This window comes from Leptonychotes weddellii, chromosome 10, assembly GCF_054177405.1.
Source record: "Leptonychotes weddellii isolate Sample4059 chromosome 10, ASM5417740v2, whole genome shotgun sequence".
Taxonomy (NCBI): domain Eukaryota; kingdom Metazoa; phylum Chordata; class Mammalia; order Carnivora; family Phocidae; genus Leptonychotes; species Leptonychotes weddellii.
In genome coordinates, this window is record NC_138378.1 from 21,071,052 (window position 1) to 21,086,824 (window position 15,773).

General features: G+C 54.4%; 2 protein-coding genes across 2 annotated transcripts; both read left to right on the forward strand.

Annotated features, from left to right (window-relative positions):
* Positions 1-1,562: 1,562 nt before the first annotated feature.
* SACK1C (scaffolding CK1 anchoring protein C) lies at positions 1,563-8,410 on the forward strand. Its single transcript, XM_006746912.2, has 4 exons — positions 1,563-2,315; positions 4,538-4,705; positions 4,921-5,045; positions 5,570-8,410. The coding sequence occupies exons 1-4, from the start codon at positions 1,803-1,805 to the stop codon at positions 6,999-7,001; spliced, it is 2,238 nt and encodes a 745-aa protein (XP_006746975.1). The 5' UTR covers positions 1,563-1,802; the 3' UTR covers positions 7,002-8,410.
* A 945-nt stretch (positions 8,411-9,355) lies between these two features.
* Positions 9,356-15,766, forward strand: EIF6 (eukaryotic translation initiation factor 6). The gene is made up of 6 exons (XM_081832919.1): positions 9,356-9,772; positions 9,907-9,992; positions 11,944-12,119; positions 12,665-12,841; positions 13,040-13,221; positions 15,470-15,766. Exons 1-6 carry the CDS (start codon positions 9,666-9,668, stop codon positions 15,477-15,479), a joined length of 738 nt encoding a protein of 245 aa, XP_081689045.1. The 5' UTR covers positions 9,356-9,665; the 3' UTR covers positions 15,480-15,766.
* Positions 15,767-15,773: the final 7 nt, after the last annotated feature.

Below are 15,773 nucleotides of genomic sequence, written 5' to 3' on the forward strand. Positions count from 1 at the left end.
CACAGCTCATTACCCTCCCACGGTCTGGCTCGCTTACTCAACCTCCTGCCCCTCACGCAGCCTCCCTTCCCCTAGGGAAGGGCCTCCTTAGAGCACCTGGTGCTCCAGTTGCTGCCCCTGCCCCCAGAATGTGATGGAATGGCCCAGCATTTCACCTCCTGGCCTTACCCTGACCTCTGGGCTCCTCCCTTCTAGGTTCCTCAAAGACAAAGCTCCAGCCCCATTCCTCTTTGGTCCCAGGGCCCAGCTCGACACGGGAACCCCTAAATCCCTCTGCCCCCTGCCATGAATGTGTTAGGCCCTGTGTGAAGCTCTGTGGACATAGGACCTGTGTCTGGTCTGAACATGATCACAGACCAGATAAAGCAAGTGCAATCAGTATTATACACGGTTGTGAGACACGGCGTTTGGTCTGCTCTCCAGGCCATCCTCATCAGAGTTCGTTCCTCCTTAGAAGGGGGACACCTCAAGCTGGTACTGTGCACTGTGGTGACCACATCTGCCTGGTCTGTCTCCCTAACTAACTGCCATCTGCTGACCCCTCTTCTCCAGAGCAAAGCCTCTTACTGAGGCTACTGAGGACTCTGGGATTCTGGCCTTTGTTGGGGGCAGAGAACAGAAACCTGCCTGCTCTGTTTGCCTCCTGACCTTGAAGGTGCCCTCCATCCTCTGAAAACTTTCTTCCTCCTCTGAGCTGGGGAGGAAGGCTGTGGTGTGGCCCACACCAGGTCAAGAGCATCCCTGGAGTGGAGGGTGTTGGAAACATAGCCATCTGGCAACAGCATTTCTCAGGTGTGGGCCTGGGCTCACTGCCCCAGGGGCGCCGGGATGCGTGTAAAAAGCAAGCTCCAGAAACTCAGACTTTCTGGATTTGAATCTCAGATGGGTGGAGCCTGGGGATCTGCCTTTTAACATTTCCCAGCTATCCCCAGGGCCTAGGGTGAAAGTCACTACTCTAGATCCTTGGAGGATGGGCTCAGAACCAGAGTGGGGGTTGGACAGGGGACTGCGAGTGTCACAGTTATGGAGGTAGAGAGTGGCAGAGCCATTATGGGAGCAGAGAGGCCCGGATGGGGGACAGACAGGTGTTAACGTTGACAGTCCTGTGTGACATTCTGTTCTGTTCTTATTTAGGGCCTGTGTAGGTGTGTCAAGGCTTGGGTTATCCACCATGCTTTGGGGTTATGGCTAGTCTCTGAATTAGCATTTGGGCCTGTTTACATGAGTTTGATCAAAATGTGTGGTCTGCTTATGTCAGCCTATACTCTATGTCCGTGTGTCAGCCTGTCTGCTTGGGTGTTCACGCCTTTATCTCCATGTCTTGAGTCATTTATCCACCCTGGTGTGTATGTGCATGTGTGTGTGTGTGTGCGCGTGTGTGCGTGTGTGTCCCTGAGCAGGCCTGAGTCCCTCTGGACCATAATCTAACCTCCCTGGGGGCTCTGGAAGGTCAGGGTTTGGAGGAAACTTGCTAGGAGCCTGATGGGGATGGGGCAGATGATGCTGGGGTGGGGCCAGGGTGGGGGTGGGCAGGAGTGTGTGCTAAGGGCCTGGCACCGCCATTTCCCTGGGCGAGCGAGTCTCAACAGCAGGCAGACAGGTGAGGCTGACCTGACAAGTTCTAGAGGCCGGGGGCAATGGGGTGGAGCATGGCTCTGACTTAGGGTGGCAACAGGTCGGGGGCCCTGGCACACACAGGGCGGGCGGGCAGGCGGTGGTTCTCTTGGTTGAGAGCAAGGGTGCAGCCCCAGGGTGCAGGCCATGGAGCCTGCTGGAGGCTGAGGGCAGCCAGGTGGGCAGGCATGTTCGGAAGCCTAGGGCCTGAGGACTTGGGATCCCAGGGCATGGCGGGAGCCCTGCGGGGCCGGGTGGAGGAGCTGAAGCGGCCGTGGTGGCGGGAGGCCTCACCGCTGGTGCTCCAGCACAGTGAGGCTGCCCGGCTGGCAGCCGACGCCCTCCTGGAGCGGGGCGAAGCTGCCTACCTGCGGGTCATCTCCGAGGAGCGGGAGCTGCCTTTCCTGAGCGCTCTGGACATGGACTACATGACCAGCCATGTGCATGGGGGCCCCGAGCTCAGCGAGGCCCAGGGACCGGAAGCCTCAGGGCCTGACCGCCTCAGCCTGCTCTCTGGAGTCACCTCGGGCACTTACTTCCCCATGGCCTCTGACATAGACCCTCCGGACCTGGACTTGGGCTGGCCTGAGGTTCCACAGGCCACGGGCTTCAGCCCCACCCAGGCTGTGGTCCACTTCCAGCGGGACAAGGCCAAGAACATCAAGGACCTTCTGCGTTTTCTCTTCAGCCAGGCCCGCACGGTAAGGGCCTTATCTCTTCAGACATTCATTTCACAGATGTGGAAACTGAGACCCAGGGAGGGAAAGGGACCAAACCAAGACCATACAGCAGCTTAGGGGCAGCATTGGGACTAGAAGCTCTGAGTGTGTTTTATTTACCGTGGTAACCCCTTGGCACTCAAGAACATTAGTCCACAAACATTCTGGAAATGCATACAAAATTGTGCATATTGCGGGGAGGGATCCTCTGCATCTTTCTTGGGAGAGGCTCCATGGCTTTCATCAGATTCTCAAAAAGGTTTATGATCCCAAACTAAGAATTCCAACCTTGGTGAACATTTGAGTTACTGCCTTGACCTACAGAGGAGGAAACTGAGGCCAGAGAGGGGCTGGAACTTGCTCAGGGAGGTCCAGTCAGTTGGTGGAATAGAGTTCAGGGGGAGAGAAAGGGGTCCTGACTCAGGCCCTGGGCCCAGGCTCGGCCCTGCCTCCTGGTGCATATCCCCAGCTGCATCTCACCCTTCACCCACTGCATCTCCAGCTGGGCCTGAAGCAGGGAAGGGGCGCTGGTACCTGGGCCTCAGTATGGCATTGGAGGGCTGGGCTTTCAGTTTTGTACCAAAAGGAAAGAGGAACGGAGGCTTCTGGGCTCAGGGATGGGGAGCAGGGGCTCGGGAGAAAGAGAAGCAGAAGAGCTGGTACAGGTGGTCGGTACCTGGGAAGTCTCCAGCCACAGGCTAACATAGCTTCACTCCTGAGCTCTGATCTCTGACTCAGGAGGCAGGGGAATGGATCAGATGACCCCAGGAAGGATTTGAGGTGAGTTAGACTCTGTCTTTGTCTGGGGGAGTGGCCCAGAGGGTGCCTGCTGCAGAGATCAGGAGCCAGCATGCTGGGATCTCACGGATACCTCAAGAGCCTCCTAGCAAACCTGTCCGTGCCCCAGGCAGGGGAGGGCCAGGCCTGATTGGCACTGGGAATGGGGTTATTAGTGAGGTGGCTTTGCTGTCGTTACTCCTGCCCCTTTGATCTTCCCTGCCTGACCTTCCCCCCACCTCTGGCCAGGCCTGTGCCAAAGAGGCATCCCCCAGCACTTTGCCTCCTTACCCCCATCTAGACCCCCCCACCCCCACCCTCTGGGCCAGGAGCCATGCTTCTACTCTGGGCTGCCACTCACTCTCAGAGTGACCTTGGGAAGTGCTTCCTTTTCCTGTGGGCCACGTCCTTGTTTGCTGAGCAGGCAGGAGGAAGGGAACATTTATTGAGCGCCTGTCGTGTGTGGAGTATTTTCACATCTAACCCCCAGAACTATGACATATAGCTATCATTGTCCCATTTAACAGATGAGGAGATTGAGGCTCGCAGAGGTAAAGCAACTCGCCCAAGGCTGCATCACTAGGAAGTAGCAGAGTGCAGATTCGAACCCCATTCTGTCTGGTTCCAGCACTGGGGCGCTTTGCCTTGCACCTCTTGCCTCTCAGCCTGGACGACAAGACCTGGTCTCCCAACACATATACACAATGGGAAGAAGGGGCAGCTGGGGGCTTGATGGTGCAAGGGGTTTTTCAGGGCTTCTCTGAGGCAGTCCATTGTAGGAGGAGACCACATGCCCCAGCCCCACAACTGGGCAGAAAACTTGGTCCCCCCTAGCGTGAGGGAATTGAGGGAGTCTGTGGGTAAAGGATACCACGCCAGACCTCTGCAGCTTCACAGGGAAACTGAGGCAGGTCTGGCAAAGGGCTTGAGGATCCCAATAACCATGGCTTGCAGTTCTAATTCTTGAGGAGGGAAACTCCAACAGAGCTAGGCCTGGGGCTAGTGGGAGAGTGAGGGCCTGCGCTGGGAATCGGGGTCTGGGTTCTGCTTCTGACTCCCCTACTCTGGGCCTCAGTCTCCCCACAGATATCTTTGAGATGTCTCGGATACCTCAAGAGCCTCCCTAGCAAACCTGTCCGTGCCCCAGGCAGGGGAGGGCCGGGCCTGATTGGTAAACACTCTATCCTCAAAAATATGCACACAGAAACTTTCAAACATATTCCGGGCATTCAAGACAGAGGAACCTCCCTGTGTCTAAGTTAAGAACCCCTGAGCTAGGTTGTTGCTAAAAGCCCTTCCAGTCCAGATGTTCTCCCAGGCTCCGGCCTCCCAATATTAAGCCCAGTTCTCTTTTCCTGGGACCCCCACTCCTAGCCCTGGGCTGGGCAATGTTCTGGGCAGGGCTGAGATTCCCCTACATCCCCCAGGTGGTGGCTGTGGTGATGGATGTATTCACTGACATGGAGCTTCTGTGTGACCTCATGGAGGCCTCGAGCCGGCGTGGTGTCCCCGTCTACCTGCTTCTGGCTCAGGAGCACCTCAGGCACTTCCTGGACATGTGCTACAAGATGGACCTCGATGGGGGGCACCTGCCGGTCAGTGGGGGACAGGGGCAGTAACCAGGGGGTGGAGTAGGGAGTTGGGGAGGGCAGAAGAGTCAGTGGGGTGGTCAGTAAGCACTGGGGGTCCAGGGGAGTGGGCGACTGAGTTCCCTTAGGTGTTTAAGGTTCGAGACTGCATGGGATTTGGATAGGGCTTGAGCCCCATTCTCTCAGGGTCACCACCCAACCCCCCTCCGTCCTTGGTCCAGAATATGCGTGTGCGGAGCACGTGTGGGGACACATACTGCAGCAAGGCAGGCCGTCGCTTCGTGGGGCAGGCCCTGGAGAAGTTTGTTGTCATCGACTGCGAACAGGTGGTGGCAGGCAGCTACAGGTGAGCGTGTGGAACAGGGCAGAAAGGGGCCGGGGACTGTGCCACCGGCTGGTGAGGGCACCGGGGATCTGGCAGCTTGAACTGGCCTCCCTCCACCCGGCCCTTCCAGCGTGGACTGAGCAGCTACCGCGTGCCCGGCATTGTGCAGGGCGCCGGGGATGGTGTGGGGAGCAAGACAGCCCCAGGCTGGGCCCTGGAGGAGCTCATTCTGTGGAAGGATTGCTTGAATGCCTTTGGCATAGAAAATGACTGTTGCCCCTCAGAACGGGAGACTTCAGGGAATCTTGCCCCCAGTCCATTTTACAGACGGGCGGGTTGAGGCCCTGAGATGGGAAACCATGGGCCCAAGTCCTCTAAGCTGAGCTTGGATTAGCACAGACTCTGAAGTCAGAGCTCTGCACCCCTCCCCCCTCATTTGGGTCCTCAAGGTGGTGGAGTTGTCTTGATATGCCCCCCTGGTTGTGACCCCTGCCTAGCCCCAGGCTCCTGCACTTTGCCTTCTGACCCTGACCTTCTGCCCCCAGCTTCACCTGGCTTTGCAGCCAGGCCCACACTAGCATGGTGCTGCAGCTGAGAGGCCGCATCGTGGAAGACTTTGACCGGGAGTTCCGCTGTCTGTATGCGGAGTCTCGGCCTGTGGAGGGCTTCCGCGACGGCGAGGATCCCCTATCTCCCAGGGCACTGTGGCCCCCGCCAGCGGCCCTGGGCTTCAGGCCCCGTGTGCCAAGCCCCACATCCTCCTCACCCTCCAGCACCAGCTTCAGCAGCATCAAACGCTCACCTCTCATGGGCCACTCCTCTTACCTCGCTCCGCCGGGAGGTGGTGGCTGCAGTGACATGTGTATGGGGTCCTCATCCCTCGGCCCTGCCCACCGCGAGGCCAGTGGCCAGCCCTCCCCGCAGCGCCAGCTGTCAGACCCGAACCATGGCTCCCTGCTAGGGCCCTACAGGTCCAATCTAGGCAAGCTGGGCGCGTCCCCATGGTCCCAGTCCTCTCCTGCCCTCAATCACAATGGTGCCAGCCCCCTGACCCTAGCAGTGGGGTCGCTTCTGCTTGCTCGCCAAAGCCCCCTTCCCCCCTCTGCCAATGCTGTAGCCCTGTCCCGGCTCCCAGAGAATGGGCTCCTGGGAAGCCAGGAGTGTAGCCCCCAACGAAGTCGCTGGGTACCTGGCACAGCCCTGGAGGCAGTGGAGGAGAAGAAGGTGTCTCTGAGTCAGAGCCATAGCCAGTTGGATCTCCTTGTCCCCTTCCCCAGAGCCAGAGAAGCTGGAAGCCCTGATTCTGGGGTTAACCCCAACTCGGGCTCCCTCTGGCCTGGAGAGCAGGCTCCAGAGGACAGGAAGTTATCCCCAAACCAGAGATACAACCAGTTGGATCTCCTGCCCCAGACCCCGGGTGCTGGGGGTACCCCTGAGTCAGGTTCCCCCAGACCTGGCAATCGAACCCCAGAGGACAAGAGGCTGCCCTCAAACCACAGCCAACTGGACCTCCTGGTACAATACCCCAAGGCTGGGGGCTCCAGAGTGCCCCCTGAAGCCAGCTCCTCAGCCCGGGCTGGCAAGCAGCGTCAAGATGAGCGACGACGGACCCTGGGCCACAGCCAGCTGGACCTCATCACAAAGTTTGGCCCATTCCGGGGCGAGGGGCCTGGGCCCAATGGTCTCCCCAGACCAAGCCCTGCTCAAAAGGCTGGAGTGGGCTCTGGGGATGAGAAGCGGCTGACTCTGGGCCACAGCAAGCTGGACCTCATCACCAAGTATCATCAATTGCAGGGTGCCAGGCAAGGACCTGAGCCTGGCCTCCCTGGGGGCCCCACAGGGGGACATCTCAATGGCAGTAACAATGGCCTGTTTGGGGATGAGAAGCGGCTGACCCTGGGCCACAGCAAACTGGACCTCATCACTAAGTACAGCAAGTCCAAGTTCAAGCTGCTCCGAAGTCGCTTTGAGTCCTAGTCCTGCTCCCAGCAGGGACGTGTCCCTCTTCCATCTACTGAGACTCTAGATTTACCTAGGTTCCAGATTCTGGGGTGCTCCAGCAGGGGCTGCATGGGGAGCAGAGGGTGTCCAGAAGCCCAGGTTAGACACTCGCTGGGCTCAGGATTGTTTATGCACACACACACACATACACACACACACACACAGAAATGGAACCCATAGTACCTGCCATTTGCCACTGTGCTGTGCACTTCACACTGGTTAATTCTCATCCTTCATCCTCACAATATCCTACAAGATAGACCTCTAGTAGGTATACATTTCTAAGGTCATAGATATTATCTTCCCTATTTTATAAATGTGGAAGCTGAGGCCCAGAATTTGATGGCTTGCTTGGAATCAGATCCAAGTCAATGGCAGAGCTAGGGCCCAAACCCATGTCTCTGACTCTTAAGATTGTGTTTTTGCACAGGGTACACTATTATCAACAGTTCACATGTCCCCATGCACACAAAATATGCACATCACAGAGATGCCCCAAATGCCTACACAATACACCAACAGGGTTCACATCCACAAACTGCACACCCATAGACACACAGTAAGTACACAGAGGTCCATGTGATAAACCCAAACACCCAGAATTCTAGTTATAGGTACTCAATAAATGTTATATGGCTAAATGAATGGCTACACAAAATATATGCATTCAGTGCACACTGTAGACCCCTCAGGATCCACAGATGATAAATATGCACATAACCACACACACACACATACACACACACACAGAGCCATGCACACACCAACCAGTATCTTCTTTGACCTAAGCTGTGTACCTGGCCCTGTACTGAGCATACCATAGGGCTGACAAGTGAATCAGACTCAGTCCCTGGGAGACAAGGAATAAATGCATAAACTATTGGGGGGCAAGACAGAACTATATCTAACTAAAGGCTAATTAGTGACAGGATGGTGGAGAAGGAAGGGCAGAGAGTGGTGGTGATGGTGGAGTGGTGAGCAGTTTCAAAGGAGGCAGCCTTCGAGCCAGGCGTTGAAGGATGGGGAGGATTGGACAGATGGAGGAAAGAGGAATTTCTGGTAGAAGGAAGCAGATGAAGAGAGGCCAGGGGGAGGACTGGAGGAGTGCGTCTGAGATGAGCTGGGGAGGATGTAGAGGGCATGGATACTCAGACTCTGACGCACGCACACACATCATTTTGCTGAGTGTCCCTGGAAGCATAGGCTTTCTACATCCTTTTCCGGACCTCACCACCTGCCTGGGACAGTTGTCACGATACAAATCAATAAAGGCAGACATGCTATGACCCAGCAGCAGCCTGGTGTATTCTGAGAAAGGCGGAGTTATGGAACTGCATGTTGAGGGCTGGGAAAGGGCACCATTCAGTCCAATTATGGAGGGCTCCCTGAGGGAGAGTGGATGGCTGCAGAAGGGCTGGGGGCGGGCCGGGGGGGGGTAGGACAGGGGCTCCAGGCCCCCTTTACCCTCATTGTGACATTCTTAGAGGCCCTGGGGCTTTTGTGGATTCTACAAAATGTAGATCAAGTTCCTCTCATCCATGAGATCAGGTCCCTTGATTGCCACCATTTATCTCGGGGGCAGGAAGTGGCTGCTGACTGAGTGATCAAGCACATGCAAGGGGCACACAGTGGCAGCCAGTCAGGACCCACACGGTTGCCCATCTGGACCCTCCCTAAGACGCGGTTTCATCCACCCTCGCCTCTCTCCAATACCTTCTTCAGCCTGGTTTCTTCTACTTCTCTGGCCACGTCTCCTTCTCCAGCCTTTGTCCTGGTCTCATTTCTCCCCACTGGACGCCTCCATGGGTGACTTCATCCACCCCAGGCTTCAGCCCCAAATCTCAGTCCTTCACTCTCCCCTGGGCTCCAGATCTGGCCTGGACGTCTGTCTCGCACCTCACGCTCGGCCTGTCACCTTCCTCACTCCTGCTCTTCCTCCTTAGGCTTTACTTCAGTAAATACCTCCATCATCAATTCTTCGTGTCTCTGCGAGACATCCCTGGCTCCTCCTCTCTTATGCCTCGCATCCAACCAGCCACAGGTCTCGGTCAATTGTATCTCCTAAAAAGCTCCTGAATGAATGGATGGATGGATGGATGGATGGATGGATGGATGGATGGATGGATTGATGGATGGATGGACGGATGAATGAATGGATGGACGGACGGACGGATGGATGGATGGATGAATGAGAGCATGCTTGGGGCGGGGCCAGGTGGGATCCGGACCGGACCACTTGCAACCACGGAGTCCGCCAGAGGGTGGAGCTACGGTGGCCGCCTGCGTGGCGGGGTGCGCCGAGCGCTCCCGGAAGTCTCCCTGGGCGGAGGCGGAAACGGAAACCTACTTAGGGCCGAGTAGAAGCCTTCGCCGCGTGCGAAGGTTGCGGTCGATTGGTGAGCCTGTGTGGAGGGATACCGGAAGGGACAGGTCCGGGCTCCCCTCATCGTTAGTGGTAGGAGCCGGAGGATTCGGGGCTAGAGAGTCTAGAGAGGCCCAGTGGGCGGGACCCGAGATTTGAGGGGCCGAGAGGGGCGTGGTCGCAGCGTGGCCAGAGGGGCCGAGGCCGGCGAACCCGGACCCAGGGCCGGTAGAGGATCCTCGGGCCCTGAACTCCCGGTCCCGCAGCCCTTAGGCCTCATGGCGGTCCGAGCGTCTTTCGAGAACAACTGTGAGATCGGCTGCTTTGCCAAACTCACCAACACCTACTGCCTAGTGGCCATCGGAGGGTCGGAGAACTTCTACAGGTGCGGCGGGAGCCCCGGGGCCCGCGGGCAGTGGGGTGGCTGGATGGCGGGGAGGGTACTGGGAGTCGGGGGCTCTGGCAGAGTGAGGGCTCACGCCCCTCAGCCCCGTAACCACTGAATCCGTGTTCCTACAGTGTGTTCGAGGGTGAGCTCGCCGATACCATCCCAGTGGTGCACGCGTCCATCGCCGGCTGCCGCATCATCGGGCGCATGTGTGTGGGTAAGCCGGGTGGAAGACGCGGAGTGAGGGAGTGGAGCCGCCCAGAGCCTTTAATTGTAGCCTTGGAGGGAACCCCGACTGACCCTGGGATTTCCAGGCTTTCATCCACTATCTCCAGAGACTAGAGAATCTCTCAGGCCTGGGCCAGACCCAGTTAAAGTGTCAGCGGATCTGACACTGGCGAAGGCTTCGGGATCATAGAATAACAAATAACATTTAGTGCTTTCACTCTTACATTTGATTTCTTTCCTTCTTCACCCAGATACTGGCGGGTAGGCATTATTGCCTAACCTGACTAATGATGAAGCTAAGATCCAAAGAACCCAAGTGTCTCACCAGGTTCCACACCTAGTGTGAGGGAACACTGAAATGTCATCTCTCCCTTGCTACTGACTCTGGGCATGTTGCTTCCTCTTTCTGAGGATCCAGTTCTGCCACTACAAAATGACAAGCTAAGATTCTGGGTCATCCTATTCAGTTGTCCATTTAAATCGTAAATCCCCTTTACCATGTCTCTGAGTGGCATCCCCATCCTACGCCCCTACTTCCCATCACTGTTGAGTCTGGCCATTGGTCTTTTCTTGGAGCTGGATCTGTCTCACTGTCACCCCTTATTTCTTTACTATCACCCCTTCTTGCTAGTTCTGTTCATTGGAGCCATATGGGAGTTTGTTCTTTTATTTTTTTATCATAAGCCTGATGACCTTGGCCTCTGAGGATTTTCTTATTCAGGCCAAACACTCTCATCCCTACTCATGACCTTTGGACTTGATGCTGGGTGGTTTTTTAATAATGTGTGTAACTCCCAGAGTTCAGAAGTTCAGAATTGTGTTCTTGCAGTGGTAGGCGGAGATTTAGTTATTGTTGTCACAATATAATTGTAGTTTGTTCATTCTTATTGCATTTGGTGTAAGTATATACCACAGTATATTCAACCATTGTGTTGACAGTAGGCATTTGGGTAGTTTTTGGTTCGTTCTTTTGTTTGTTTGTTTGTTTTAAGAATTTTTATTTATTGGGCGCCTGGGTGGCTCAGTTGGTTGAGCGACTGCCTTCGGTTCAGGTCATGATCCTGGAGTCCCTGGATCGAGTCCCGCATCGGGCTCCCTGCTTGGCAGGGAGCCTGCTTCTCCCTCTGACCCTCTCCCCTCTCATGTGCTCTCTCTCTCTCATTCTCTCTCTCTCAAATAAATAAATAAAATCTTTAAAAAAAAAAAAAGAATTTTTATTTATTTATTTAACACACAGAGAGAGAGAGCACAAGCAGGAGGAGTAGCAAGTAGAGGGAGAGGGAGAAGCAGGCTCCCTGCCGAGCAAGGAGCCAGATGTGGGGCTGAATCCCAGGGTCCTGGGATCATGACCTGAGCCAAAGGCAGTTGCTTAACCAACTGAGCCACCCAGGCGTCCCTGGTTAGTTCTATTATGAATAGTGTTGCTCTTTCAGTGAACACATGGACATGTTTCTTTTGGATATATAATACCTAGGAGAAGAATGCTTGGGTCACAGGGTATGTGAATATATGTAGCAGGTGATGCCAGATAATTATCTGAAGTGGTTGACCAATTTACACTCCTCTTGGTTGTTCCATATATCTTTGCTGACACGTGGTATCGGCATTCTTTTAAAAATTTTAGCCTTCTGGTGTGTAGTGTTACCTCAGTTTTTAAGTGGCAAAATATACAACTAACGCCAAGAGTTCCTCTTGCTAGTCCTGGTCCCCCAGGGTTGATGATGGCAGAGTGGACAGGGTGTGTTGGGATAGATTCCTGGGCTATCTCTGGCCTACCCAGTGGGACTCCTGGTCCCCCTGGGTGTTGCATGGATCAGTAGGTTGGTGGGCTGGGTTTGGGCCTAAACCTTTCCTGGGGAAGCTAACCGGGCTGGATTGTGTCTTCAGCCCCCTGAGCTTCGCAGGCATCTTGCCCCACCTCCTAATTTGGGTCTCTCTAGGGAACAGACATGGTCTCCTGGTGCCCAACAACACCACGGACCAGGAACTGCAGCACATTCGCAACTGCCTCCCAGACTCAGTGCAGATCCGGCGGGTGGAGGAGCGGCTCTCAGCCCTGGGCAATGTCACCACGTGCAACGACTATGTGGCTTTGGTCCACCCAGACCTGGACAGGGTAAAGTAGCCTGATTTGGCCCAGGAGTCACAGGACCAGCCTAGTCAGTGGTTAGTCACTGTTCTTGCCTATCAGGCAGGACTTAGGGGTGTCTCTTGTGTTTTCTCTTTATACTTGGGCTCTCGTGACAGGCATTCATTGGATAGTGGCAATAGAGGCCTTCCATGGTGTGGTCAGTGCAAGAAAGAAGCTGAGGAGGGTATTAATCCTTCAGAATCAGGGAGATGGACCCATCCTGTTCTGCAACCAGCGCCAGGAGGGATAATTGACAGTTGAACTCTTGAGTGTGGGTTAGAGGGAAGAGAGTGATGTGGAGACCAGTCTGTCTGCTCAGGGCATGCACAGATATTAGGGGCTCCGTAGCTGGTCTAGACTCTGCTCCAAGCTCTACTCCCTCCTTTTTCTGTGCGAAGCTTCCATATGCAGCTACATAGCAGAGGAATGAGGGGCCTAGGGAGCCAAGCCCTGGGTGGTTCTGGGCATGGAGGGCCCTGGGTTCCTTGACCTGCAAGTTCTGGGCTGAGTACCATGCCTTTGGCTAACAGGAAACAGAAGAAATCCTGGCTGATGTGCTCAGGGTGGAAGTCTTCAGACAGACAGTGGCTGACCAGGTGCTAGTAGGAAGCTACTCTGTCTTCAGCAATCAGGGAGGCCTGGTACATCCCAAGACTTCAATCGAAGACCAAGATGAGCTGTCCTCTCTTCTTCAGGTCCCCCTTGTGGTAAGCGTTCCTTTCTCAGACCTCCACCTCCTGCTGAGGCAGATCCTTTGCCCAGTGTTAGGGATCGGAGTTATTACCCGTCACAGTTTGCAGTTGGGTTTGCAGGGCAGAGAGCAGGGTTTGGGGAACCTCCTCATCGGGGAGCAGCAAGACTTTGGCTTTTGGTGCCATGATCCACACTGAGCCATCCCTTGGCAGGCGGGCACTGTGAACCGAGGCAGCGAGGTGATTGCCGCGGGGATGGTGGTGAATGACTGGTGTGCCTTCTGTGGCCTGGACACAACCAGCACAGAGCTGTCAGTGGTGGAGAGTGTCTTCAAGCTGAACGAAGCCCAGCCGAGCACCATTGCTACCAGCATGCGGGATTCCCTCATCGACAGGTGTGTGGGCCTCTCTTCTGCCTTTGGAGGGTAGGGGAAGGAGAAGCCACCTAGAATGGGAGCCACACTGTGTTCATACCGGTGGGTTCTCCTCTTGTGGGAGGGCACACCTTCAGCGCTGCTGAGGAGTCACAGGGCACAGCCAGCAAGCATTGCCTGAGTATCTGCTTATCGCCGTCTCTGAAGGCTCAGCTCCGCAAAGCTTCCCTCTGGGCCATCTTATTTTCTCACCATGTTGTTCTGTTGTCTGTGGCTGCTTGTGTGTCCGTGTCCCCAGCCAGCAGCCGAGAGCCTGAGATAAAAAGCTGTTTACAGAGTGAAGGAGGGGAAGCTGCTCTTAGGAACTGAGGAGACCCTAAGGGGCTTGTTGGGGGTGGGGTTGCATCAGAATCACAGTCATCTGGATTTTTATGGGTTTAAGAGGGAAGTGGGTTCTTGGGCCCTAACCCTGGAGAGTCTGGGGTGTGAGGCTCTGGAAGAGCAGCAGGTGTGGATATTCACCCTTCCCATGGAGGGTTCTTCTCAAGGCAGGCCACCCCCCAAGTATCACAGGAGTCTTTATGAGGATAGGAACCCCATAGTAGAGCAAGCACTCAATAACAGAGCCCCTGCTTACAACAGGCAAAATTACCCTTCATTCTCCTTTCTTCAATAATTCATTCACCTGATGTGCATTGAGCCCTGTTCCCTAAGTGTCTCAGGAAGCTCCAGTGAGACACTCTGGTATCCAGGAAGGTTTTGTGGAGGACACATCATTTAGTCTGGACCCCGGGGGAATGAGTAGGTATTTGAATATGCAGAGATGGAGGGGGGTGGGAGGGGTGGAGCACTTCTGACAGACCCCGAGATGGGAAAGTAAGGCGAGTGTGAAGGGGAAAGGTTGCATTGCCGGAGTGTCAAAGACCCTGAATGCCCACATCAAGAAGTTTTGACTGTAGGCCTGTGATTTTGACCTTTAGTCTCTGTTGAGCTGCTTGTTAATGTAGATTCCTGGCATCACCCCTCACTTACTGATTGCCTCGGTCTGGAGTGAGACCCAACCATGTGTGGTTTATTTTAATAAGTTTCTCTGGGTGATTCTGATGGGGAACCAGCATTGGGAGAGCAGTTGAAAGGGTCTGAATGGGAAAGTGGTACCAGTGGTTTTGTCATTTGTTCAATAACTTTTTTTTTGAACATCTACTATGCCAGTCATGATGGTGATGAGTAAAATACACCCTCCCTGCCCTTGTGGAACATAGACTCTTACAAAGAAGACAGTATGTACACAATCATTTAAATAAAGAACAAAATTTAAAACCTCTTAGCAGGGCGCCTGGGTGGCTCAGTTGGTTGAGCGACTGCCTTCGGCTCAGGTCATGATCCTGGAGTCCCTGGATCGAGTCCCGCATCGGGCTCCCTGCTCTGCAGGGAGCCCGCTTCTCCCTCTGACCCTCCCCCCTCTCATGTGCTCTCTCTCTCTCATTCTCTCTGTCTCAAATAAATAAATAAAATCTTTAAAAAAAAATAAAATAAAATAAAACCTCTTAGCAGCCTAAGAACAGAAAGAAATTTCTGCAACCTGATAATTGGTACCTACTAAAAAACTACAGCAAATGTTGTATTTAATGGTGAAACTTTAGAAACTGCTCTTAAAGTCAGGCAGAATTGCCCACAGTCCCCAGCACGGGTCAGCCTCTTGTGGTCCTAGCTCATGCAGTTAGATAAGGTAAAGAAGTGGGTATTAGAAAGGAAGAGCCAAAACTCATTGGCTCCTTTGGTTTTGAACCCATTGATTCGAGGTGCCCATGAGAGCTCATGATGATGGGGTCAGGTAGGTGATTAGAAATATGTTTTCTAGTTTTATAATTGTACACATAATTATTACCTCCAGGAAGAATGTTCTGGCCCTATTCCTGCCACTGGGGGATTTGTGGTCTGGGCGTGTCCCTTCTCTTTTGAATCCCCTTACTCCCTTCTCTGATGTTTGTTGGACTTGACTTCTGAGGTTCTGGTTTATGATGGATAAGTTTGAATAAATTTGAGTTGAGTGGGGAAGGAGTTACTTTTAGTTTTTAAGCACTGAGAGTTCTAGACTGGATTGTGACTCAAGGAAGCAGTGTAATCTGGGGGTGGGAGGCTCTGAGTGTGGCTCTTCAGGGCTGAGCTGGAACAAAGGGGTAAGGGTGGAGGCAGACATCTTAAGAATAAAGGGTGAGGTGTGCTCTGAGAAGCACCCTACTGACAGTGTTCCTTCTTCTCTCCCTAGCCTCACCTGAGTCACCTTCCATGCTGTTCTGTGGGCTCCTGGCTCTGGACTTTGGCTCCCTCCATGCCCCACCCAGTCTGTTTTGGATGCTGGCAGGGAGTTGGCAGAGAGCTCACTGGGACTGAGTGGCTGGATGCCCAGCGTTTCACCTGTGCCCATCTCCTGAATCTACAGTTACTGCAAAAATCTGCCATGTTGTGCTGACTGTCAGGCCTTAGGGGCTCCTGACTGACTGCTCTGTTTGCTGTACCACCACCACCCCCCATTAAAGGGCAGCTGCCTCTGGCTATTCTTGAATGTGTTG

Excerpts from the sequence above, each read along its gene's own strand:
- SACK1C (XM_006746912.2), top strand. The coding sequence starts at position 1,803 with ATGTTCGGAAGCCTAGGGCCTGAGGACTTGGGATCCCAGGGCATGGCG. Across the intron at positions 2,316-4,537 it reads TCTTCAGCCAGGCCCGCACG|GTGGTGGCTGTGGTGATGGA; the intron begins GTAAGGGCCTTA and ends TACATCCCCCAG. Across the intron at positions 5,046-5,569 it reads GTGGTGGCAGGCAGCTACAG|CTTCACCTGGCTTTGCAGCC; the intron begins GTGAGCGTGTGG and ends TTCTGCCCCCAG.
- EIF6 (XM_081832919.1), top strand. The coding sequence starts at position 9,666 with ATGGCGGTCCGAGCGTCTTTCGAGAACAACTGTGAGATCGGCTGCTTT. Across the intron at positions 9,993-11,943 it reads CATCGGGCGCATGTGTGTGG|GGAACAGACATGGTCTCCTG; the intron begins GTAAGCCGGGTG and ends GGGTCTCTCTAG. Across the intron at positions 12,120-12,664 it reads TCCACCCAGACCTGGACAGG|GAAACAGAAGAAATCCTGGC; the intron begins GTAAAGTAGCCT and ends TTTGGCTAACAG.